Below are 26,559 nucleotides of genomic sequence, written 5' to 3'. Positions count from 1 at the left end.
AGATGTGCCAGACTCCAGCTGCTGCACCTGGCTGGTCCCTGCAGGTCCAGCCTTCCCCGCACCCCACCAAAAGACAAGCCTGAAGATTTGCCGTGGCCCTGGTGTGTCCCCAGCCTTGAGGGAAACCAGCTCCAGCTGGGCATACACCAGTCTCACAGGAGGACATGAAACTGCCCCAGGACAGGGTCATGTCAGCTCTGGAGCAGGACATCCCATCTCCAGGAGCTGGCTGGCCCCTTCCCAGGAGCTCTGCCCTTGTGGGGCTGCTGCTTCCCTAACCCTCCTAATGACATTGTCTGTGCCAGGAGCTCAGGGCTGCAGCCTGGGCACGGTTGCAGATCCCACTGGAAGTGGTGTCAGCACAAGCTCTGCTTCATTTCAGGAGCCTGAGCTGCTCGATGGGAACAGGCTCTGCACAGGGCTGGAAACACCCTGTTCCCCAGAGGAAAACAATTCTCCTGCTGCAGGCAGCAGCCCAAATGTCCAGATAAGAGTTGTGATCCACTGAGGGACTCAGGTGCCTCTTGAGTCACTTCCTGGGCCACGTGAAACCCATGAAGAAGTGGCCTGGTGCTCTTTGCTGGTGTCTATTCCAGCCGTCCTTTGTGGGGTCACAGCTCTGCCTCCACTGTCAGCTTCAGTTTTAATGCGTTTTACAGGACATGGGCTGGAAAATCCCTACAGGGACACCAGGACACTGTGACACAGTGGCTGCTGGAGCCCAGCACCACTGGGAGTGCTGCTGTGGCCCTCTCAGGTGAGGAGCCCCTGTGTGTTCCCAAAACCTTCCCTGTGCTCCCCTAGGCGAGGTGAGAGAAGCCTGGCCCCAGGGCTGCCCCTCCAAATCATCATTCCCACAAGGGGAGGGATGTTGCACTCTGGCAGCAGGAGCAGAATGGGCCTGGCTGGGAGCCCATCCTCACCTCTGCACACAGAGAAACATCCACTGCTCCCCATGGCAGTGTCTGAGCGCTGCCAGCCCCTCTCCCATCAATCCCAGCAGGACCACCAGGGAGCATTTGCCTTGTGGAGCCCATTGGAGCCCCTGACCCAGGGCTTTTCCCCTCAGAAAAGGCAGAGTTGGGAAGCAGGAGCTGTGCCTGCTGCTGGCACACCACGAATCCACCACCCCCTCCTGCTGCTCCCACTTCTCCTGAGCTAGGCCCTGCTCTTCCCTGCACCAGGACCTCTCCAGGGTGACTGGCAGAGCAGGTCACAGAGCACCAGCACATCCCAGCCATGTTTCCTCAGTAACTTTAACCAGATTTCCCCTGATGATGTTGTTATAGATACATATTATAATATTGGTTTTTCACAAATATTAAAATGTATTTTATATGTGTAGTGTTAAAGTAACTTTGTTATAAAGATATAGTTTTTATTTCTATTCTTAATTAAGCTTAGACATAGTAGTGAAATAGCAATACTTGTGTTAAAATGCCTGCTTGGATGGGATAACATCCAATGAACACAGGATGAGGACACTGCTACAGATCTGCCAACCATCAGCACTCACTGTCTGAAGACAGTGTGGATCAAGGCCCAAAAACTAGAAGTAATAAAAATAGACTAAAACCACAACCAAAAGTTACACATACTCTAAAAAAACAGATCCAAGGAGGAGATATGCTAAACAATTTTTAGAACATGTAAACTAGTTTGGGGAAAAGTTTACTATGCATAAGGGGCTATGAATATGCAATAGGCTGATGTAAAGGAAAAGGTATTTAAGGGGTGTCCCCAAAGGTAACAGGATGCTCTTGGCTGAGTGCCAAGATGCACCCAGCCCTAATAACCTTTGCTCTATGGTCCTTGTCTCCTATTGTCCTTTATTAATTTTTTTACATTCTCACAGGAGAGTGAACGTGTTTTTCACAATGTGAGGATCCTCATAAAGGAAGGTCCTGTTGGAGTGTAACAGCCCAGGGAAAGACCCTGCTCCTCTCGGGCCTCTGTGGATTCCTTCTGCAATAACAAGTGATCCTGACAAGGTCCAAACCCACCAGAATTAAGTTCCCTTCCAAATTCCTCTCCACTGAGTTGTGAATCCTGGCACCAGCAACCTCCAGAGCCAGCAGCTGCTGTTCCCTGTCCCTCCAAGACTCACTGATACACATGGCCCAGCAGCTCAGTGCCTGCAGGACATACAAAGCAGGGAGCCAGTCTGGGCTAAGGAATGGCTTAAATCCCATTTTCTACCAGCCTTTAGGGAGAGCTTCAGTAATAAACTGGCTGCCCATCCCAGCAGCTGGGCTGGAGGCAGGGCTGATCCCTGGCAAGGCACAGTGGGAGGCTGGAGGGCAATGGCAGAGCCAGGCAGGGCTGACCTGGGTGCAGATTTCACCACAAACCAGGCTTGCCAGGATTGTTTCCATGTGTGCAAGTCTCTGGAGGGTCAGGGTGGAGCAGCAGAGCCTGATGTGCCCAGAGCCCAGAAAAACACAGGAGAGGCACAACCCGGCACTGGAGATGCCCGGGATGATCCCCAGCTCTGCTCCCCACATCTCTCGTGACAACAGCACAGCACATTCTCTCAGCCAAAGTCAGAGAAAAGCTAAAATGAAATAAGTAGGAGGAAAAAACTCACTTGAAGGTATTTCCTTCTCTTCCTGATGTGCTGTGGTGGGGACTGCCTTCCAGAGTGATGTGAGCTGAACTTGTGCCAGGCTGGGCACGAAGCACAGGGGGAGCTCTGTAGGGACACGTCCCCTCTCCGGCTAAGCCCTGTCCTGCACGCCCACACTGCCTTACCCAGCACAGCAGCAGCTCCCAGCACTGCTCTGCCTCTGCCACTTCCCTGTGCAGCCCATGGAAAGCACCTCAGGATTTGGGGGGTGCATGCCTGGTGCTGGATCACAAAGATGGGAGAAGAGAGAAGCTGGTCCTGCTCCTTTGCACAGTCCAAGGGCTGTGGCAGTGCCCTGGTGAGGGCAGGCACCCTGACCCCAAATCCTCAGCTCTGTTCAGCAAGGCTGGGACTGCATCCAGCATCCAGGACAAGGTGCTGCCAGGCCCTGGATGTGTGGGAAGGGAGGGAGGCTGCTGGGCACATCCAAACCCAGCTGCCAGGAGGGGACAAGCTCGTCCCACTGGGGGAGTGTGGCAGGGTGCAAGCCCTGGGTGCTCCCCAGCGTCCCAAGGAAAGAAGGCCCATAAATCCCACTGTTGTCCCTTGAGCGTCTTGGCTGCACAACACAACAGGTTGGGATGTCAAGGGCAGTGAAGCAGCACATGAGAAGCCCTTGTTTGCAGGATCCCAGCTGGGATGGGCTCCCAGTGTGGGGATAAAGGAATGCTCCTCTCTGTCCCAAAGCTGAGCACACCCACCGGGGGGGAACCAGCATCCCGGCGTGTGGAAATTCCCACAGTGCCTGGTGAGGAAGCCAGCTCTGTGTCACTGGGAACCTGGGCTGGCGTGGTGCTCATCAGCCTGGTGCTGGGCTTGTAAAGCAGGAAGAGAGAGCATTGTGAGGCAGATCAGACTGATTTGCTTTCGCACAGAGCAGCGAGCAGCAGGAACAGGAAACAGCACAATGGCCCGGAGCGCACCGGAGATGTCTCAATTGTTGGAGGCAGCCACACGCCTGTTCCTATTCATGTGCCATTCAGTCATTCAGGAGAGCAGCAGCAAATCCCTGCCAAAAGGGACAGACATCTTCGTGCTCTCTCCAGCCACCTTTGAAGCAGCCCTGCCCGAAGCAGGAGGGTTTGAGCTGCCCAAACAGCAGCTGTGCTGGAGTCCCAGTGCACGGAGTGGCTCAGTGCTGCAGGGACTCCATCTCCTTTGGAGAGCCTTGGGAAGCTATTCCAGACATGATCCAGCCAAGTTATTGTGGCAACAAGGAAGTAAGTGGCAGAAAACTGCTCACAAATCCACCGTGCCTGAGGTGAGGAGGCGCAATCCTGTGCTGCTGCAACCAGAGCTCGGTGTGCAGAGGCAGGAGCAGCACCAGGGAAGCTGATTTCTTCAAGCAGGTGAAAAGAGCACAGCTATTCCCCAGCCTTTGGGAGCAGCCCAAATACATGGTCCAGGAGCTGACCAAATACATGGTCCAGGAGCTGACCAAAAGCACTTTAACAAGGAACAACTTCTTTTGTCCCTTTCTTAGAAGTAAGCAGTGCTGAGAACACACTTGACAAAGCCCAGGGAGGCTTCAATGGCTTTTCTCAATGGCTCGTGGCTGTGGTGCCCCATCTCCCTCCCTTGTGTTTCTGCTCCCACCAAATAGGTCAGGGAATTCATCTGGAAATAGAAACGTTGCTGGAAATGGGAAATAACAACTGACAGGCAGCCTGTGGTGTCCAGCACTGGCTTCAGAGCAACAGGCAGCATGTGGAGAGACACAGTCCATCCACAGGGCTCATGGCCCAGCTGGGAAAAGTCACAGGAAGCAGCAAAATTCACCCAGAAAAGGATTCCTATGAAGAAGCAGCCCAGATCTGGATTCATTCCTTTTGGTCAGGGCCACAGAACTACATAAAGACATTGTCTCATCACTTTCAGAGTAATTTGGGTTGGAAGGGGCCTCTCTGGTGGGCTCTGGAGTCCAATCCCCTGATCAAAGCACCCAGACAGGACACTCAGGAGTCCTGAATGCCTCCAGGCAACTCAATATCTGGGCAACTCAATATCTGACCAACCTCATGACAGGAAAGTTTCTCCTTCCATCTCATCCTGATTTCCCCTGTGGGTCCCAGGGCAGCTGCCTGGGCTGGAGGAGGAGCTGTGGCACAATTAGGTAACTGTACATAAAGCCAGCCCATTCCCAAAAAGCAACCACACCACACAGGGAACAAGGTGAAACTGGGCCCAGGGCCAAGAAGTGGCTCCACCATAGCAAATAGGATGTGGTAGAGCCATTCCCTTATTCCTCTTTAGACCAGGGGGAGCTAAAGGGAATCTTTTGTACAGCCTGAAATAACCCATTTCCAGTCACCCCTGGCCTAGAAGCCCTCTCTGAGCTCTCAGCTGGACACAAAAGGTGTCAGCCAAGGTGCAGGGTGAGGGCAAGGTCCCCAGCCCTGCTCAGAGGGTTTGCTCTTTCCTCCCCAGAGAGGTGAGAAGGGGGATGGATGTGAGCAACAGGGAAACCGTGGGCAGCTGAAGAGAGAAGTAGCAAAGCAAAGCAGCAAAGTAAAGGTCATCAGAGCTTGGCCAGCCACGCTTGGAGCCAATCTCTGAACTCCCTCGAGGCACCACGAGGGAAACCTCAAGGCTTCAGTTCCCTTTCCCAGCCTTGGCCAGTCCCTGCAGTCACAGCATGACACCACTCGGGGAATGCCAGCCCAGATCCTGAGACATGCACCCAGAAGGGCTGGAAAGGGCCTGAGTGCTCCTGAGGTGTCCCAGGAGATGGAGCTCCCAGGTGAATGCAGGGATAGCAGGGGTGATGCTGGCACCCCAGGAAGGATGACCTGGAAGCATTGGTGGCATTGGAAGCAACAGGACAGAGGGGTGCTCTCCTGCTGCTGGCCAGAAACCTTCGCTGCTAGCAGCCAGAAAACCCCCAAAATGCCTCCAATTGCTGCTGCAGACACTCACCCTCCTGGAGCTTGACACTCTGCAGGTACAGAGGGTTCCTCAGCACGTTGCAGCGCCCGGGCTCATCCTCCTTGGTGAAGAGCAGCAGGTCAGAGTAGACAAAGAGAGTCACCTGGAAGCACAGGAGCAGCACAGGAGAAGCTATAGGGAGCTCATCTCTTGGCACTGAGACAGTGTCCTGGAAATGTCCTCTGCCCTGGGGAGAGGCACCAGCCTCAACAGGGAGCCCAGACAGCCCTTCCCAAGGGGCTCATAGCTGCTGCACCCAGCGAGCTTCGGATGAGGCTCCCCTCACTTGGCAGCCGCTTCCTGAGGCTTGTGGAGTCCTGTGACAGGAGGGATAAACCTGCCCAACAGTTCCACGCCACACAAACACACCCTCTCTGCTCCCTCCTGTCACTTCCCACTTCCACCAGTTACAAATCACAGCAGGAGGAGGGAATAAGTTGCCGACTAATCCCAGCACGCTGCAGAAGTTGCAGCCTGAAAGCAAATCTGATCACTCTGATCAGCCCCATGGAGGAGCTTCTCGCTGCTCTCAGTGAGAAAGTAAAGTTTGGTTTTTACGAGAGCAGGACCCACAGAGAGCAGCTGCAAGGGACAAACCTGACACCTCAAACCACGGTGTGGGTGGAGAGGAAACACCAGCCTGAGTGTCTGCCCAGAGCTGTGCTCCAGCAGTGCCTCAGGTGTCCCAGGGGCTGGGAGCTCCTCCAGACCAGTGGGAAAAGTCTTGCCTGAAGTTCCCAGTCCAATCAGTTCAGATTGATGGGACCTTTAAAATAAGAATGGGTTTCTCCACTGCACTGGAGATCCTGGACCCAGAAGCCCCCCAGGGATGAGAAGCTTGGTGCCACAGCTGAGGTGTGAGCCTGTCCTGTCTGTCCTGGGGCTGTCCCCAGCTCTCCAGGAGGTGGGGCACACAGAAAGCCTCAAAGATCACAGAATCATGGAATCACAGAATCCCCTGAGCTGGAAGGGACCATGAGGATCATCCAGTGCAGCTCCTGGCCCTGCCCAGACCCCCCAACAACCCCACCCTGTGCACCCCTGGCAGCGCTGGCCAAACGCTCCTGGAGCTCTGGCAGCCTCGGGGCCGTGCCCATTCCCTGGGGAGCCTGGGCAGTGCCAGCACCCTCTGGGGGAAGAACCTTTCCTGCTCTCCAGCCTGACCTGCCCTGGCACAGCTCCAGCCGTTCCCTGGCTCCTGTCCCTGGTCACCTGAGATGCCAGGGAGCAGCTGCAAGGTGGCAATGGCACAGTGGCACAGGGGGTGCCAGACCTGCTCAGGGTGAGGGCCTTGGGGTGCCCCCAAAACCTCCCACAGCAAAAGGAAAGCTTTGCAACACTGAGCCACAGCAAGGAAGGGTTTGTGGCCTTTTAGCAATGCTTTTGCAAAAGGAGACAACACCCAGAGTCACAGAGGGGTGGGAGGGAGCACAGAGAGGTGACTCTGCTCCCACAGGGACCAAGTCCCAGCTGACAGCACAGTTTGTGTCTGTGGCTGATGGACACATCCTGAGGAGGACCAGTTAAGTAACAGTTGTCACAGGCTGGGAATCTCACATCAGGGAAGAGCATCCGCCTCCAAATCCAAAACCAAGCCCTTGCCACAAGATTTCTCCTTGCAGTGCAAGTTCATTTTTGTGGGATTCTCAGTAAGTACAAAGCTGCTGGTGGAGCTTTAATTGACAATGAAACCAGGGAGGGGGTGTTCTTCTATGTGTTATTTGGAAAATCCCTTCCTCTGCTCTCAACACTCTGCTGGCCTTGTGCCCACATCCACCCTCTACGTTCTTTCTGATCTTGTTGGTAATACAAGGAAAAACCAGGTAGAAACCGCACTATAACCTTCATCCCATGCCCACCTTATGCCAAAAGGTAACTTTTCTGGGACATGTCTGGTGCCATCTCAGGTCCCTCAACCCCAAAGAAGAGATGCTGAAAGGATTTTGAGAATAGCAACCCAAAGTGAAGGAGATAAAAGCATGATCAGCTAACAGTCACACAGAAATGGAGGAAAGAAACTGAAAACCTACTACCTGTGGAAGGGTAGAAAAAGATTGGGAGCAGCAGGAAAATCACTTCAAAACCAAGCTAGTTTCAATAGGGAATCTTAGAAATGGAATGACATGGCTACATATTTACAGGTAGCATTGAGCTTTTACAGGAAAATGGGACAGATTGTATTCAGGATGTAGAAGGTAAAAGCAGGTTCTGTAAGAACATCTCTGTCAGATGCTGCTTCCAGGAAGACACTTGATCTGAGAGCAGTTGATAGAGGTCCCTCTGCTTCTCCAGGCTGTTGGGAGGAAAAACAAAAGTGCCCCTTCCACCCACAGAGGCAGAGGCAGCCCAGCACTGCGGGGCCTGGGGCTCTGGAGGCCCAGAGGTTGGAGCTGGACATGTCCCCTGCCTGAGAGCTGAGGAGGGGACTCAGGGATGACCCCAGGGCAGCAGGGATAAGGGGAGACTGGAGGAGTAATGTGGAGCTCTGCCCTGGGCTGCCATCCCACACTGATGGGCCGTGACCTGTCTGTAACAGCCCTTGGCAAACAGATCTACCCTGAGAAACCACGGGGCTCCTAAAAGGCAAGAGCAAACAAACAACAAATACAACGTCTGGGCTCACCCAGGCAAGTCACAGAATTCACCAGAGTTGCTCCTTGAGGGTCAAAGTACCTTTGGGTATTTACCAGAAGTAATTTCCTACCCCACAGTCAGAAATACAAGAGCTGACAGGACAGAAGGACTCTCTGAAGACAGGGATGGGAGCCCTGGCTTACTGCTGCAGTGATCGAGGCCACACGGCCATTGTCACATGGACCTTTTAGGGGAGTCTGAACAGATTTTACAGGAGGGGGAAAGTTGTTCATAGAGGCCCACCCTGATATCTCCACTCTGCTCATCTGGGTGTGCTCTGCACCACAAACAGCAAAGCCTCTTCTGCTGAGGCACCTGAGCAGCTACAGGACATAACTGGCAAAGCCCTGGTGCAGGAGACAGGGACACGTTTAAGGAGTTTCCTGAAGGAAATCAGGAGAAACTGAAAGCCAAGAGGGCAGGTAGGAGCAATGGGCCTGTGTGCTGCCCAAGAGGGGATAACCCTGGGACTGTCACTGAACCTGCCCTGGGCAGGAGGGAACCAATATCACACCTTGGAAAGAAAAATGTGGCAACAAAATCACTATGAAAAGGTGCCCAGAAATGCAGCCTTGAAGAGAGAAAGAGGAGAAAGCATCCTGCTCTACAGAGAGGAGCATAAACTCAGCCAAGCCCATCCATGAGGCTCCAGGACTCCAGCAGGCACATCCTGACCTGCAGACCCTGCCAGAGTGGCAGAAAGGGGAGATGAGAAGGGCATGAGCGTGGCCCACACTGAACAGACACCTCAGGGCTTTGGGAGGCCTCCAGGTCCATTGGAGATGGATGGACAAGGCCAAAGGCTACACTGGACACCCCATGTGCCATCGCTCACTGGCTCCTCTGGCACTCGACAGGCTGGAGGGATTTCAGGAGGCCATAAAAGTGGGAATTGCAGCAAAGTCTAGACAGGATGTGATTAAGGCCTGAATAAGGATTGCCCCAGAGGTAAGGTCAGGGAAAGGACAGACCCTGGCAAGCCTCCAGAGAGATAAGTTGACTCCTTCAGGAGATGGGAGAGAGTTTGCTCAGGGGCAAGGATGAGTGCCTGATGTGGAAACTGCCACAGGGAAAAGATTCTGGGGGTTTGGGAAAAAAAGAAAGGAGCAGCAGACTGCAGCTCCAGCCCCTACACCCAGGCCCTCCTCTCTTGAGCCTCTCAGGCAAAGCAGATTAATAACACACAGAGAACAGTCCTGCAAACCATAGGAGCCCAGCTTGAGAGAGGCTGTATGGGAAGAGCAGTGGGAAAACAGAAAACCTCATGGAGCAAGGTAGGAAGGACTGACTGGACACAAGACAGCCTCTGCCCAGGCATCAGAGAAGGCCGGTGAGGGAAAGAACTCAAGTCCAGCAAAGAGAGGAGTCAGAGCCCTCCTGCACCAGGGAAGTTCTGTGGTGTCCAGGCTGTTTTGGGTCTTGCTGGCTGCAGAGGGTCAGGTTCTCTCCCCTCATAGCCCGGCAGGACCAAAGCAGACAGCCCTGCTCTGCTGGGGAGCGCGAGCCTGGCACTCCAGAGAGACCTGCACAGGCTCCTTGAAGTTCCACAAAGCCTTCCATGGCCATGCCACACACTCAGACATGAGAGAGCCCTTGCCAAGGGCCACAGGTGACATCCCAGCATTGCTATCTCCACTGTCACTGCCAGCACGGGCTCAGCACCACGGGGTGTTTCCCTCCAGCACTTCTCATTTCTCACCCCACTGACTCAGCCCCTCCTGCCCTGCCCCTGTGCCAGCTCACCCAGACACCACAGCCCCAGGGCACCAGCATTCCCAAATGCTGCCTCACCTTCGTGGCCTGCATCCTGCCCTTTCCTGGCACCAGCTCCAGCTGGGAAATCCTCTCCCAGCTCCAGGCTCATCCCAAGAGCATCATAAGCAGAGTCCTTTCCCTGAGACATTTTCCTGACCCTGCCCACAGTGGGGTCTCTGCTCTCCTCCACACACTTGTCCTGGGGTTCTTCATCACCCCCACGTGCACAAATACCCCATGCAGGCTGCAAACAGTTATCCATATTTATTTAGTTATTCATTATTATTTAGTTATCCATAAATATTCCACGTTTGGCTGCTGCTCCAAATATCTGAGTCTGACCTGAAGGCAGGTACCTCCAACCCACCCAGGAGGAGCTCCCTGACTTCAGCTGCACTCCCAAGCCACCCAGCACAGCTGTGCCACACAACCAGCAGTTTACCTGGGTTTCATTCCTGCAGGTGCCCAGAAGTGTCTGAGCAGCACAGGACAGCAGGACACACAGGGAAAGGGGTTTAGTTAAAAGTTAGTGCCAAGTTTTCTAATCAATAATGGAATTTTTCATGTACTTTGATGTATTTTCATTTGCTTTTTGGTAGAAAAAAATAAGAAAAGTGATTCAAGTCAAAGCAAGGGATGAATTACACAATGAAAACCAGAAAGAGGGGGGAGTCAGCACAATCCTCTACTGGTTTGTGCTGGCCAGTGATGGGAAGTGGCTCTGGGCATTTCTGCTGTTGGCCACCCAGAAACTAAAAGCAGTGAAGTACAACTTCCTCTACAGATCTGTGAAGATGATACATTGTTCACTCCTACTGAATTCAACCCCAAATTGCTCTGTGAGATCCTCTGAAACTACCCCAGAAGAAATGGCATTGGTTAGCAGTGCATGAGTGGGCTCTGCCTCTCTCCCAAATTCCAAGGCTTTGCAGACTTTGCAGGTGGATGCAAGTGAAGCCAGCAGCAAATGTGATCAACACATCCAAACTCTGCCAGTTTGGATGGTAAAAGTTGTCTCATCCACAGAGTACAATAGTCCTGTTGTGCCCCCAGAGTTCCAGCAGCTTTCCAATAACATGGCAGAAAAGTTGAAGTAAGAAGAGCGAGAGGAGTTTGAACAGGACATGTGAGCTGTTTCAGGAATTGAAATTCTGAGAACATCTGTAGCAAGTTCTCTGTCTGGTTCTAGTTCTAGGTTGTGGAGTCTCCTTCCCTAGAGATGCTGCAAAGCCATGTGGACACAATCCTGAGTGACTTCAGGGGATCCCTGAACAAGGGGATGAGACTGGATGACCTCCAGTGGTGCCTTTCAGCCTGAACCATTCTGTGCTTCTCTAACCTGGCACAAAATATCCTTAAACCCCCTCCTCCTGTGTCTGCTGGGCTGTCACTGATGTGCATTTGCCACCCACAGTTTCCTCTCTGTGAGCCCAAAGGCAACAGGAACAATAGTTGATTTCTAGCACAGAAGAGTTTTGATATTTAGTTTATCCCACAATAAACTGTCCAGAAGCCTTTCCAAGTATCACATCTATATAATTAAGGTCCCTTCCAACCCAAAGCATGGTGATTCTACAATTCAATCCTCTATGTAAGACAGCAGGAGAGCAGGTTTGGAGGGCTCAGAAAACATGGAAGAGTTTTACCTGTGTAGTCCTGTTCCTGCTCTCGTGAAGGAGCAGCTCCTCCGACAGCAGCAGAGTCCGGGCTGGGTTGCAAAGATCCAGGGGCTACATTCGGATGGAAAAAAAAAAAAAAAAAAAAGGAAACAAAAGAAACAGTCAAACCTTCCAGTGGAGTGTGGTTAGTGAGATACACTTTCCACCCACCAAACCCACTTTGTCTTCACTTCGAGCTGTAACTCACTCGGGGAGAAGCCACCCCGCACTGTGCTCAGAAGGACACAAAGTCTGCAGTCCAGTCACAGGAGAAAACAAAGCCTTGCACTCACACCTACGCCAGCCCCAGCTGTGAAAAGACCAGCAGGGGCTGCTCTGCACGGGGGGGTTATGGGTGTTTGTCAGCAGGAAGCACAACCACAGTGCTGGCACGTCAGGTTCCCACGTCCCTTAGGCACCAGTATTTGTACCTGATGGTGTGCATCACTCTCAAAGCCACTTTTAAGAATTTCTGTCCCTTCCTGTGCCACACCCAGCTCCCCAGTCAGTGCTGGAGAATGGGACAGGTTCATGTGTCCTGAGAGCTCAACAAACCCTGCAGCACCAGCCTGGACCACCCTTGGGAGCAGCACAGTGGGAACAGGAGGGGATCTGCACAGGGCCCTGCAGATGTGACAGTGCAGAGAGAAAAAGCAGCTCCTGAAGTGGCAGATTCCCAGGCACAATCCAGGATGAGGTTTGGGAATAAGGAAGCAGAAAGTGCCAGTCGTGTTCCTACCAAAACAAGCTGAGGGCTCAGCCAGGTGCCATCAGGGAGGAGGGAGGTGATCAAACACCGGCCCCCAGCTCCAGCCCAGCCCACACTGGCCTCAGGCAGCCCACGGCTCAGGCTGGAGTGACAGGGAATGTGCACCATGGTTTCAGGCTGAGCTGAGCTGACAATGCCACTGGCACAGGAGGACAAAGGGGTCCCCACAGGCTCAGAAAGGAAGGGATTCATCAGCAGTGTACTTAAATACATGGAGCAGATGAGAATTTTGGGGTTCTGGCCATATGAAGGACAAAATGAAGGACACAGAGGTAGTTAGAGCTACCAGCACCAAATTCAGGGCTGTTGTCTTAAAACAGCTTATGGAACTGTGGGGGCAAAACATTCCCTGTCAAGCCATTACTGCTCTGAATCCTTGTCCTCTGCTCTGGAGTCAGGCTGGGAGAGCTGGGGGTGCTCACCTGGAGAAGAGAAGGCTCCAGGGAGAGCTCAAAGCCCTTCCAGGGCCTAATGGGGCTCCAGGAGAGCTGGGGAGGAACTTTGGACAAGGGATGAAGGGACAGGACAAAGGGGGATGCCAGAGGGCAGTGAGAGATGGGATACTGGGGAGAAATCCTTCCCTGTCAGGATGGTGAGGCCCTGGCACAGGCTGCCCAAATTTTAGTGTGACCACCAGCTAAACTAAAATCACTTTGCACACACCGACAGCACAAAGAACCACCAAGAAGAACCACACTGATCTGCAATTCCAAAGTTAGGTCTGAAGCCCAAAAGCTGGGACACCTCCTCCTGACCCAAGCAAGCACCAAGGGCCACATTTGAAAGCTGAAAATGAGAAAAAAAAATCCAACAGAGAATTGCTTGGGCAGGACACAATTCCCTTCGAGACAGCCCCCAGCACTGAGCCAAGTGCAGCCAGCTCCAGAGGAGAGCTGAGCATGACAGGGATCCTGCTGTGAGGGAGATCCTTGCACAGCCCCAGCCCCAGCCCGGGCCCTGAGCACATCCCAGCCCCCCCTGGCTGCACTGACCTGCACAAAGATGGGGAACACCAGCACTTTGGGGGCCAGGGTCACGTAGGTGCCGTAGGAATGGGGGATGTGAGGCCTCACTATGGTGCAGTTCTGGTAGTTCCCGTAGCTCTTCATGGACTGCACAGTCTTCATCAGCCTGGATTTCCTCCCAGAGCCCATGTGGGATTTCCCTTTAGAGCCATTCCCTGGATGGACAGAGGAGGCAGAAGGAAACAGAATGAGGAGAGAGCTCCAGCTCTGCCCACTCCAGTCCTGCTCTCCCAGGCTGGAGGAGGGCATGGAAACCCTGGGGAACTGCTGGAGGCAAGAGCTGCAGGGACAGGCATCACTCAGCTGTCCAGGAGTCCCAGGCATTCATGAAATAACAGCACTGATTCCATTGTTTCTAATGGCAAACAAGAGGTCCCTGGGTGGTTTTGTTCCAGAGCTGCTTGCTTGGTGGCCCGAGGACTTCAGTGGGTGCCACCAGCAGCACATACATGGCTGGGAAGGTACAAACAGGACCCCAGGGTGGCCACAGCAAGCTCTGCTTCATGCCAGCACATCCCACCAGTGCTCTGCCCTCTGATCTGCCCTCGTGAGTCTCCACCTGCAGTGCTCTGTCCCACTCTGGGGTCCCAGCACAGGAAGGACCTGGAGCTGCTGGAGCCAGTCCAGAGAAGACAGCTGAGATGCTCCAAGGGCTGGAGCCCCTCTGCTCTGGAGCCAGGCTGGGAGAGCTGGGGGTGCTCACCTGGAGAGGAGAAGGCTCCAGGGAGACCTCAGAGCCTTTTCCAGGGCCTAAAGGAGCTGCTGGAGAGGAACTTCAACATTTTTATCCACACAAGTCCTACCTGCTCTGGATTCTGAGCATGGAAATTAGCAAAGTACAGGAATGTCATGATGTGGGGCAGTGGGTTAATCACAGTTCTCAGAAGATACTGAGATAGGAGGTGTCAGAGAAACAGGCAGAAGTTACAAACGTTCATGGCTGGGATCAATCCCTGCTGCTGCCAGCAGTAGTTATTCAGACATTGGGTGTATTTATAAAGGATGACCTCACTGTTCATGAGGCTGGCATCACATCATCCTCTGTTTTTCAGCATTACATTCTGGGCTGGAAAAGGCCCAAGCAGCCTGACTGGTTTTCAGTCTGTCCCTCTTCCCTGAAGAGTTATCCTCACTCAAAGGAGGGATTACAGGAGGCTTTCTCCTGCAGCCTCCCACCTCAGCTGCTCGAGCAGAGCCCAGACCACATCCTGCTGGACATCAGCAACCTGTGCTCTGCCCTAAAACTCACAGGCAACAGATCCAACAGGAACTGCATGGCTCTCCAACCAAAAATTCACACCTTCAAAAGAAGCCCCACTGAAAAATCAACATATTTCCTTCCTCTCTCCTCCTATAGCTGATGAATTGAGCCAGCCTGGGGCTGCAGGCAGAGCTCTCCACTGGGATTGAACATATCCAGTGAGGAGCTGGAGCGTTCTCCTTCTCCCCCTCAGGGATGTCTCAGGAACAGGAAGGAGCATCCCTCCTGCAGCTCCCTGGGGACCCCCAGCACCTCTCCTTCCCTCCCTGCAGCCACCCTGGAGCTCCTGCTCCCACCACAGAGCCTTTTACCCTCACACTGTAAGGGGATGCCCAGAACCTTCCCAGGCAGAAATGAGCCAAAACACTCCTGACCATGGCCCGAGGCAGATAAGGTCTTGTCCAAAGCAAACACACAAACCTGCCCAGCATTACATATTCCATTAAGCATTAGGAAATAGCACATTTACTCCCAGATAAAGGTAACAGAGCCAGCCAGCCTGGGCTGGGAAGCCAACTCGGCTGTTTACTGCTGCCTGGAGCAGCTGCCTTTGCTGGGGGCACCCTCATGACCTAAGAGCTTGTTTCCACCTCTAAGTGCATTAATCCTGACATTTTCCCTTTTCCCTTTTTCCTGGTTGCACTGCCAGATAACATCGAAGCACAAGAGACAGCTCAGCACAGGCCAGATAAGATCTGTCTGGGCTGTTTAGGATTTGCTTTTGCTCTTATCCCTAAATCACCTCATTTTATCAGAGGAAAAAATCACCTGCACAGGTCCTGGCACAGAAACACACCCAAATGTCAGCTCCTGTCACTGGGTGGGCAGCTCTGTGCTGCCACACTTCATCCCTGCTCAGGGTAACTGATACCTTCCTCCCTCTGAACTTAACATTAAATAATTAAAAACAAATCCATAAAAATCCAAAATTTGCTACAGGAAGAAGCCCAAGCCTTTCAAATCCCACCCCACTGTAAGAACAAGTCCCCGTGGTCCAGCTCATCTTTTCACAGGATCCACAAACAGCAGGAAAGAGCTGCAATTATCCACAGAACAAAACATCCCCTGCAGTTGAGAGTGGAAAATTCTCCTGGCTGCAGAGCTCCAGGGCTGGGAGCACCCGAGGCACGGGGGCCTGACCCACACTGCTCCTCCTGCTCCCCAGAACTCCCCTCAGTGCTCTGCCAGCCCCACACTCAGCTTTCTCTGGACACTGTCCCACCTCAGAGAGAGCACCAAGTTTTCCAGCTGTGCCCTCACCACACAGGGAATGCTGAGGGGTTCACACTCCTCCAAGAGCTCAGCTCTCCTAGGGACACACAGCTCATCCTGAGGGCATCCAGACAGCCCAGGGCAAGAACAGCCCCCCAAAGCTCCCAAATCCATGAGCAGACAAAGGGTATTTCCACATGGACCTGGATTCCTGCAGTGCCCAGCCCTGCCACCCACCTCAGCCCACTCTTCCCACAAGTCCAACCATCCCCAGGGAGCTCCAGGCATCCCACACACACCTGTCACAGCTGTGGTTCGTGTTATGAGTTTGTTTCAAATGTTTTTTGAGGAGAGCTGCCCAGAGACTTTGCAGCAGCCCAGGGCTTGAATATTCCTCAAATCTGGCACAACTGCTGGCACAGATGTGAGCCACAGCCACCCTCACTCCTGAGGCACTGAAGGAGTCTCAGAGCAAGGATCAGCTCTCCCAGCAAGGCCTCATGGCTGAGGAGGAAACACGTCATGGACGGGCCCATGGACATGTGGGAACCGAGATGCTCAGAGCTCTCACACTGCATGTTCTCACCCTGCCCTGGGAGGTTCTCACCCTGCCCTGGGAGGTTCTCACCCTGCCCTGGGAGGTTCTCACCCTGCCCTGGGAGGTTCTCACCCTGCCCTGGGAGATCCCCACCAGCAGAGCCCTCTGTGAGCTCCCACAGACTCTCTCACATGAGGTTCACCCCATGCCTCGCTCCCCTCTGCTTTTGGGTTTGAGCCACAGTGGGAAGATGATCCCACCCAAAATCCCTGGGCTGCTGCTCCTGCCCTCAAACCATGAGCCCTCCACAGGGCTCGGGGCAAGGAGTTGATGGTGCCAGGAAGACCAGCTTAGGGCTGGGTGCTCTGAGCAGCACTCCCAGCACAGGGACAGCTTACCCACAGTGGTGTTGTCCTCTTGGTACACGGGCCTCAGCAGCTGTAAGGGACAGAGGGGACACGGTCACCTGCAGCAGGCCTCAGGTACAGTGACAGCAACCAGCTACAAAAGTTAACATGCCAAACCCAGCCAAGCCAAAGCACTTCAGAAAGGGGAAAAAAAACATTTTTGCAGCAGAAAGTGAGAGCAATGACTTGCAGTGTGGTCTTGTGCAGTGGGAACAGTCCCCACATCCTCCCCATATCCCTGGGGTGAGCCCTGAAGGGAGGCAGCAGGGAAATGTTTTAGGAAAACATTGGTGGAGTGAAAGCTCCACCAAGGGACAGAGGTGTGGCTTGTAAAATTGGCAAATATTTAGAGATGATGCTGGATAAGACTGAAGCAGGGGCCAGGAGAGGCTGCAGCCCAGAGCCACGTGCAGCCCCTGAGCCCTACCTGGCTGCCGGGGTTCAGAGGGGCCAGGATGATGTAGTTCTGGTCTGCAGCAGAGGGCACTCGGGACAGGGCCGGCAGGGTGTTCTGGCCCCGCTTGCCCAGCTCCGTGTACCTGTCCCAGGTGTGCAGCCCCAGCCCCTCGGTGCCATCGTAGAGGATGTGGCAGCTGCGGCGCTGCTCCGCCTGCGCGGGGCCGTTCTTCTCGCGCTTGTTGGGAGGGGACTGCAGGTCGTAGGCGGATTTGCAGGAGGACCTGCGGGTCATGCCCTCGTGGGCCGGCTTCACCTGAGGCACCAGTCTCCACACCAGGAGGATGATCTCCGTGGGACAGTTCCTGGCAAGATGGGGTGGGGAAATCAGGGCTGGAATACCGTGTCCAGGCACGAGCCCTGCAGCCCTTCCTCCCTCCAAAGCCTCTGCCCCTCTCCTGTGCTCCCCAGCCCCTCCATCCTTCCTTCTCCTCCAGGGAATCCTTTCCCAGTGTCCTGCATCCCTCAGAGTTTTCCCCTTCCCACAGTCACTCAATTCTCCCACTGCCCTGCCCTGGGCCCCCCAAACCACCTCTCCCTGCCCTGGGGTTTTTGGGAAGCACTCACCGGATTTCATGTGCCAGTTCCACACATTTCCAGTGCTCCACAGGCTGCTCGTTCAGCTGCAGCACCGTGTCGAGTTGCTGCAGACCTGCCTTCTCTGCTGGGCCACCTGAGAGGGACAAATTCCAGTCACCTGCCAGGCAGGAGGCTCAGTGGGAGGTGGAGGAGAAGCCCTGGAGCTTGGAGACACCCAGAGAGTCCCACAGCTTGCACCACTCACTCCTCCAAACCCCATCTGACACCCACACCCGAAAATGAAGTGGGGTCAGCCAGCCTGGAGCTTCACTTTGCAGCACATCCACACGCACAGGGCACCAGGATAGAGCCATCAGTCCTTCCTCAGAGCTACTGCATGAAATGCCCATGTTTCCTGGGGTGTAGTGGGGAGCAACAGGGCACACTGGAGACACAAGTCCATCCCACAGGTCCACAGCAAGAGGCTCTACTCAGGGAACTGAGGATTCCCACAATCCTGCTCCCCTCTGACCTGCTTTCCCCTCAAATGATTTCTGAAGGTCACCCAACCAGACAGACAATTCTCAGGTTGGAGAGGGAAGGGGAAAAAATCTCTGCAAATTACTGCAAAACATTGCCAAAATAGTGACACAGTGCTAACCCAGTGGCCTCTGACCTCATTAGAGGCAACACAGAATTCATCTAATGAAGTTTCTTGGAGGTACCCAGAGTCCTGCAAGGTGTGAGAGCTCCAGAATCACAACCAGCTCTGGGAAGCAAAAAAGGAGCAATAATTCATTCAAATCAAGAGGGATGAAAAGGATCCAGTCTCTTACCAGAGTCCACTGCCTGCACACGGACTGGGGCATCGCAGCAGATTGTGAAGCCAAAGCCATCAGTGCCCCGAGGGATCGTGATCTGCAGGGAGACACCTGTCAGGTGGGAGAGCAACCACTGCATGTGATGATTCCCCCCTCATTCCCACACTGCCCCACAGCCCCTGGAAATGCTGGCACACAGCATTTGAGAGATGGGGAAGGGCTGTCACTGAGACCCCCTCGGATAAAGGGTGCAAAGGGTGCTAAAAGGCAGGGCCAGATCGAGCCAAGGCTCTCTGGAACACCACGAAAGGAGTGTTTATTTCAGAGCACACACTCTGCTCCCAGCTCTTCCAAGTGTAAGGAAAGGTCTGAGAAGCCATTGCAAAGGAAAACCTGGCAGTCTGGCCCTGACACTGACTTCTCTAAGCAAATCACTTAAACATTTCATTTCCTGTTGGAAAATACAGAAATAGCAGCGCTCCCCTGCTCCGGAGGGAGCTGCGAGCTCAGCAGGCTCCTGTCCTCCAGACATCTGTGTGCATCACCCCCTTCCCTGGGCTGAGTGTGTTTTCCCTCACTGAGTTTGGAGAGGATGGATGTTGGGTTGATTTAGGCTCATTTCTCCTCCTGATTCGAGGAGCATTGAGCTTATTAATAAAATTATACTTATTTTTTGATGTTGGCTTCCAGCAAGCAGCTCAGCGTGACAGATCCTGTAAATACCTGATTAGCCCCCAAGACATTAGTCAAGATGCTTGTTTTACTGACAGAGAAAACAAAATTAAAAATCCAACATCTGACCTGTATTATTTTGAGAACAAACAGGCAGAAGGAAGATGAGGAATTCAGCAGAAGTTGCCAAGAAGGTGATATGGTTCCTTTACCACAGGAGGGCAAAGGCAGCGAGATTTCATTTCCCTGCACCTTGTCCCTCCATGATTGCTCAGCATAAAATCAGGCTTCAAAAGAGAAACTGGCTTGCCCTGGCAGGATCAAAACACAGATCCAGTCCCACTCCACTGACTATTTTTCTCTCTGGAGTTTGCTGGCTCCTCAAAGAGGCGGCTCTGCACCTTTGAATGAACCTCACAGCTCAGTCCAACCAGGAGTTGGACTCCATGGTCCCTGTCAGTCCCTTCCAGCTCAGGATATTCCATATCCTGTGATTTCATCTCCAACACCAAGCACTGGCACCTCAGGAGCCAGCCCAGCATCTCTCCCACCACAGAGACTCCACGGGCACTTCCCAGCCCAGGGTTTCCCCTGTGTCAGGGCTCGCACTCCTCCTCCCTGAGCTGGCTGACCTTGCCCCCCACCTGCCCTGTGCCACTGAAGAGCAGCTTCTCCCTGCTGCTGCTCCTCAGCTTCCACCACCATGGCCATCACAGGCAGTCATTGCCCATTGTTTGCCCATTTTTGCTGCCATGCACAGAAGTAAAGAACTATGAGCATCTACCATGATATGGGAGGTGGGTGGGGAGGCTTGATGTACCCAAACTTTACCAAAAAATGCAGAGGAAATTTTCAAAATAAAGACCTGAGGAGCTCTAAGAGACAAAACAGAGTCAGCTGTTATTCAGCCAAAGCTTTCCTGCACAAGATGGTCACCAGAGCCCTGGCAAGAACGGGGCAGTTGGGTTTGGAATTCTGCTGCTTTTGTAATTCCCAGTATTTGCTGTCCCCCACAGCAGCTTTGGAATAACCCAAACAATGAGCTCAGGAGCACAGGGAGAAGCTGACCCTGAGCTGGGAGTCCCAATCCAGACCACAGAGAGAATATTTCTTTGAAATGCAGGAGACTGGGACCTGCACACGGAAAAGCAGCACCTGGTATTGTGCACTGGGAAAACTGGAACCAGTACAGCGAGCTACTCCTCAGGAAATAAGTGTTGTTGGTTCCCAAAAACACTAAAATCATTTTAAAAGAGGCAGTAGCAGCCTGCTGTGCCTGCTTCTTCTCTAATAAGGGGGAAATTCAGACAACACCTTGCAGCTTAACATGGTTATTGTCAGCATGCTACCTGCAACCTGGACAATAAATATATTTTTTTATATTTACATATATTTATATATTTTAATAATTTATATCTATTTAAAAAGCACCCCTCCCTGCCCATTTCTCCACTGCAGCAACAGGCAGAGACCAGCCACAGGCACCCATGTGAAGATGCTTTCCTTCTACCCTCACTGTAATTTACAAATTGTAACAACACCAAATCGATGCCTCACAAGCAGCACTCACAGAATCCATTTGTCGGATTAACCCCTTTCCTGACCCAGAGATGGGACAACTGAGAGGTGTTTTAAAAACTTTCATTCCATTTTCAGTCTCATGTGAAGGTGAGACAATACAGATGTTATAATTCACGCCATCACAATCAAAAACTATTTCCTAACTACAAGTGTTTCTTAGCCTATCAGCTTTTTGCCACACCATGCTGTTAATGCCTTAAAGCCAATCATCTAAAATTACCCCTCATGGGTCCTACTACAATACACCTTTCATAGTTCTATTTCTCCAAAGTATCTAGTCTTATTTGCAAGGCCATCCTTTGAAACTTATTTCTAGTTCCATTTATCTCTCAACGTCTGTCCTGTTCCATGGCATTTCTAAGTCAGCATTTCTTATCTGAAAGTTTACATACAGATGCACACTATGAGAGCTTTCTGTCAAGCTTTAAGAATTCTCTACAAATCCATTTCCCACATCCAGCCACAGCAAGAGAGCTCCCAGACACTCAGAGATGTGCCCAAGGCTTGCAGCCACACGGGGGTTCATGCCAGGGGAGATACAGACCTGCCTGTACCTCCGCTCCGAGCACACCTTGCAGAGTCCATTGAAGCGGTTCATGGCTGGCGCCCCCGGATCGCCGCGAGCCCATGAAAACCCCACGGCTCCCGCAGCGATCCCGGACTCCTCGCAGTGGAAGGAGCCCCAGTCAAACTGGCATGACCGCCCATGGGAACCCAGCTCCCGAGAAGAATGGCAGGAAGCCACCTTTCACCTCCCCAGCCCCTGCGAGCGCTGTATGCCGCTTTACGATAAGCCAGAGGCTTCCTGAAAACCCTCACTGACGAGGAAGGGAGAGAGTTTTATATTAAAATTCCTGTCAACTCTTTAGTATTCCCTAGTCCCAGCTCTGTTGATGTGGCTTTTGTTCCCGTGGCATTCTTCAGGCGCACGGAGCACTTTGTTATTGCGACGTTCTCACAAACACTTAGAGGATGTTTGAGCAGCGTTTCACAGGCACTGGCTGTGAGAGCCTCGCTCCATGAAAGACACGACTCCACACTCATAAAAAAATCAGAGGTTTGGGTTTATAGAAGCAAAAAAAAAGAGTTTGTTTTTGAAAGCACAGACGCAGAGGACATGCACGGCCCCATGCTTTGTGCTCATAAAGTCACCAAGGGGGAAGCACCAAGGTCAGCTGAGCAGCATCCATGGTGGAATTTGGGAATTAAAGGCCAAGAGGAACTCTGAGCACAGCCAGCAGCAGGATACCCAGAAAGGCTCTCAGCTGCCCCAGTGCCAGAGTTGGGCAAAACTCCTTGGAGATGGGGTTCCAACAGAGAAGAAAACACCTCCCACACTCCTACTGGGGGATGAAAAAGGAGGGAAGGCTGGAGGGAACCCAAAGTCTAAGTTCTCAGGCACAGTAGCTGGGGTAATAGGGCCAGGGAAGCCAAGGAGGGAGCTGAGGAGCCTCAGCATTCCCAGGGGAGCCATGGTGGCAGAGCCATCAGAGCATTGTCCCGGGCGGCCGCACTGCCCGCTGGGGCTGGAGCTGGAGCTGGAAGGAGGAGCAGCCTTCCTTCCCAGCCACCACTTTTCAAGTCAGTGGCGACTGCTGGAGAGGAAGGGAGGAGAGGGGCGCTGGCTTTGTTTGTCTTGCTCAGCCCTGCGCTGTAAAACAAATAACTGCAAATGCAGCTGAGGGAAGCACAGGGCGGAATTCGGCACAGATAAATCACGGGGCCGCCCGAGCCCCGTTTCCGATGCAAACCATGTGTTTGTGTTCCCGTTTCCCATCCTTGCCTCTCCTATAAGTCACCCAGGCTCCACCACGGGCCTTTCCCTTTCCAGAGCACACTGTCCTGGAAGGAGGAGAGGAGCAGACGTGTCCAAGGAGCCACGGAGCTGGGCAGGGGCCCATGCTATGGGGCAGGAGCCTGTCTGCCCAGCCCTGCCATCCCAGGCAGTGCTGCTGCTTTGTCTGGAGTGGAAACACACCTGAAAACAGGAGGTCCCTGGGGCAATGGGGGTTAGCACCCAAATCACCCCCTCCACCAGCTGGGGCCTGACTGGGGTAACAAATTGCCTTTGACAGCCATGGTGTGACAGGGAGGTGACAGAGCTCCCTCACCTCAGCATCACCCTCACTAAAACACTGTCCCTTGGCTCTCTGGAAACCCCTCAGGCAGGCACCTGACCCCACATCTTCCTAGTGCTGGTGGGCCACAGCCCTGTCACACCCACCTTTAGCTGCTGCAGGATCACAGTGTCCTGGCTCTCCTGGGCTGCACTTTGACTTCCTGGCTTGACCTCTGAAATGATTTTTTAAATATTTTTTAAAAAGGAAAAGGCCCCATGAGTGTGACAGCACATCTGACAATCCCACACTGCACATGAGACCTTTGCATGGCACGGGCACATCCCCTCCAGGCAGCAGCTCGAGGGTGGCTGCACACCTGAGACGGGCACTGCTGCCCCACCCTGCCCGGTGCCAGCCTCTGCTCCTCCACACCCTGGCAGCACTGCAAGACCAAGGCAGACCAGTGTGGCCACAGCAATGAGCCCCAAGTCTGAGAGGCAGGAGGCAGCATGAGGACAAGCCAAGCAAGAGGGAGAGATGTGGCTGCAGGGTTGGGGTCCCCAAAGAACCCCAGAAGTGAGGCTGAAGGGGAGAGCAGGGACTGCTGAACCAGCCAAAATCCCCACCCCACAAGATTTTGGGATGCCAGTGCCCACTGAGCACCACAGGGCCAAGCAGTACCCTTGGGACTCAGGGTGTGGTGGGGCTGGGGCTGCTCCACACACAGGCTCAGACACAGCAGTGACTCCTCTTCCAAGCCTTGCCAACCCCCCCTGGGATATTCCCGTGGTGGGACACACCTGTGCTCTGCTTCAGCCTCCTCATGGCCACCTTCAGGTGCTTGGTCCTGCCCAGGTCCTCCCCGAGGAGGTAATACCAGCCACTGATCTCCTGTGGGGAGGGAAGCAGCTGTGCATGCTGGGCAGCTGCTCAGCCCCATTGCACCCACTCCATTGCCCCAGTTACAGCCCACAGAGGTGCCCAGACCTGCTCTCACACACACACACAGAGCCCACAGTCCTTCTCTCAGCAACAACTAAAATTCCATCCTCCCTGCAAGGGGAGAATGAGTAACACTGAAGCACCAAGATGCCAGGTTTTTAGAGGGATATCCAGCAGTTATCATGCAGCAGCCAGGGGACAGGACTTCATCTCAGCCTTGCTGAGACCCTGCAAGCACCACACTGTTTTAAAAAAGCTGCACCTCACTTGTCCAAATTTCAGAGGAGGCCATGCTTAAGCCACCTGTCACCCACCTCTCAGGCCACCACCACCACCAGCTCCTTTTTAGTCTTCTGCTATGAAGAAAACATCCACACCTCAGGCCAGAAATTTTAAAAATCAAGGAGCGTTTGGACAACACTCTCAGGCACCAGGTGAGATTGTCTGTGCAGGAGTTGGACTTAATGCTGCCTGTGGGTCCCCTCCAGCTCAGGATATTCTGTGATTCTGCGAGCTCAGGGGATGTATTAACACTTCCATGAAACCCTTCCAGTTTGCCGAGATACTCTGCTGCCCAGGGAGAGAACCCCTCCCCGCTGGCCACTGGATGAAGCATTCCCATGGGATGAAGCATTCCCAGGTCTCGGTGGTCGCTGGGAGCTGTTGGCACGGGAGCCCTGCCCGAGGGAGGCAGAGCCAGCTGTACTGACGAGCAGCAGCCAGGCTGGGGCAGCAGCACTGTGACCAAACCCGCCGCAGCAGGGACGGGGATTCTGGCTTAGAACTCCTGAAGGAACAGCCAAAAAAAGCCGCCGTGTCTGCCCTCTGCCCATCAGCACACTGCTGGGAATCAGGCGGACTCCTGCATGTGTCCCACCATCACACCCCCTCGCCCACGTGTCAGATGTGACCCATGCCAGGCTGGCCCCATGTCCTGTGTCCCCCCCCGCAAACTGGGCAGGCAGCATGTGCTGGGGACAGCTCTGTGCACCCCCAATCTCTGCCACTCTGTGCCCCTGCCAAAGGGAGTGCCATCCCTTGTGCCAAGATCCCTCCTCTAACAACCTCCCCACCCATCTCCAACATCCACACCAACTCCAGTCTCACACTGCCCATCCATACTGGGAATGGGAGCAGGCAACTCCCGAGGCACCTTCTCCCACCGTGGGCAAAGCTTGTTTTCATCCCCCCACCGAGCCCAGAGACCACAGAGAGCCACGCCCCAGCCCCACCCTGCACTGGGACACGGAGGTACCTTGTCCAGGGACAGGAGGGACTTCACACCAAAGCTCATGCAGCCGATCAGTTCACTCTGCCTGCAGGACAACCAGAGTTCAGGGACTGTCAGCACACGCCTGTTGGAGCACCAGGTCCCCCCTTGCACCCCTGTCCAGGGAGCCCCCAGCCATCCCTGCACATGCTGGGTGCCAGGCAGTGCCCAGGACGTGCCCCTGCTCCGTGGTTTGAGCAGACGCGGTGTAAGCACATCTGCAGGGCAAGGAGGAGCTGGGCTGAAGCCCCCTGGTCACCTCCAGCCCACCTGGTGCTGCCAGGAGCTTGGCCAAGGTGGCACTTGCCTGGGCTGGCAGCACAGCCTGCAAGGTGCCAGGCCCCTTGGTGCCTTCGCTGAATTGTCCCCAGAAGGAGGGGAGGTCCCAGCCCACTCCAGCCCCACCTGGCTTTGGCCAACAATGCAGGCATAAGTGGCCACAGGGATTTAAATGCTGGCCCAGCTGGTGGCTACCAAGCAGCACCGATGGCAACAGAGTGCCAAGGGCAGGGCTTGCTACCCATGATGCTCACCAACACTGGCTGCTCACGAGTGTGACCCCAGCTGGGACATTCCTGGCCCAAGCCCTTGAGCAGAGCAGCCCTGAGGACAGGGGCAGCCCTGGGGCCCGGGGCCCTGGAGGAGCTCACATGGGGTGACCAGAGCAGGGGGCAGGGTCTCTGGCACAACAGCCCTGAACAGACCCGAAAAGGATCCTACGACAGCTGGCAGCCCCTTACCTGGAATTCTTCTCTCTGTTCCAGACTGTGACCAGGAGACGCTTCTGCTCATCCTCCTCTTTCACTGGGCTGTAACAAGAGGGCACAGCCCATCAGCCTCCCCAGAAGCACTCAGCAAGGGCTGCCTTCACAGCCACAGACTCCTCAGCCTTCTCACAGCCAGGTCTTCTCCTGCAGTCTCTGCACAGAGCACTGCAGCACCTCCCCAAAGAGCAATCTGCTCATTCCCGACAGACACCTGCAAGGGGATGTGACCTCTCCTGGGCAGGTGTGGGGCATCACTCATGTGGTTTCAGGGGGGAAATAATCTTGCAGAAAGACACATCCAACACCAAAGGGTAAATGCAAGGAACAAGCCACAGTTCATGCTCTGAAACCACCACCCTGTGCCAAATCCAACACTGCACGGGTCAGAGGGCTGGCACAGCCTCCATCACCAGCAGTGACAAGCTCTACTCAAACACTAAGTCGTGCAGCTCCTTTCCCATGCAGGAGCTGTAGGAAACCCTTTTACCTTCCTCAGTCACACTATTGCAGGTGCCAGGTCTAGGAAATGGAGTGTGTTTGTCCAACTCCTGCCCAGCAAGACAGTCTGAGCATGCAGGAGCAGCGCTGCCATGCTGTGTGTGCTGACAGCTCTGCAGAGCTCTGCCCAAAAGTTCAAGGCACTTCAGCTACAAAAAGCAGC

General features: G+C 53.9%; 1 protein-coding gene across 2 annotated transcripts in view; it reads right to left on the bottom strand.

Moving 5' to 3' along the window:
* Positions 1-26,559, bottom strand: part of RGS3 (regulator of G protein signaling 3) — a 71,492-nt gene that overhangs the window by 37,501 nt on the left and 7,432 nt on the right. Inside the window, exons 5-15 of one of the 2 annotated variants that reach the window (XM_053996455.1) lie at positions 25,872-25,940; positions 25,117-25,177; positions 23,720-23,810; positions 23,084-23,151; positions 18,622-18,703; positions 17,834-17,939; positions 17,238-17,571; positions 16,802-16,841; positions 13,360-13,547; positions 11,587-11,670; positions 5,543-5,654 (exon numbers count right to left, since the gene is read on the bottom strand). In XM_053996455.1, coding sequence (XP_053852430.1) covers positions 5,543-5,654; positions 11,587-11,670; positions 13,360-13,547; positions 16,802-16,841; positions 17,238-17,571; positions 17,834-17,939; positions 18,622-18,703; positions 23,084-23,151; positions 23,720-23,810; positions 25,117-25,177; positions 25,872-25,940 — 1,235 coding nt within the window. Of the gene's footprint in view, positions 1-5,542; positions 5,655-11,586; positions 11,671-13,359; positions 13,548-16,801; positions 16,842-17,237; positions 17,572-17,833; positions 17,940-18,621; positions 18,704-21,403; positions 21,490-23,083; positions 23,152-23,719; positions 23,811-25,116; positions 25,178-25,871; positions 25,941-26,559 lie in introns of those variants that run through there. The other variant, XM_053996456.1, reaches the window with a different exon arrangement.

The sequence above is a fragment of the Vidua macroura genome, chromosome 21 (genome assembly GCF_024509145.1).
Source record: "Vidua macroura isolate BioBank_ID:100142 chromosome 21, ASM2450914v1, whole genome shotgun sequence".
NCBI classification, from domain to species: domain Eukaryota; kingdom Metazoa; phylum Chordata; class Aves; order Passeriformes; family Viduidae; genus Vidua; species Vidua macroura.
This window is presented reverse-complemented; position numbering and strand designations above follow the sequence as displayed.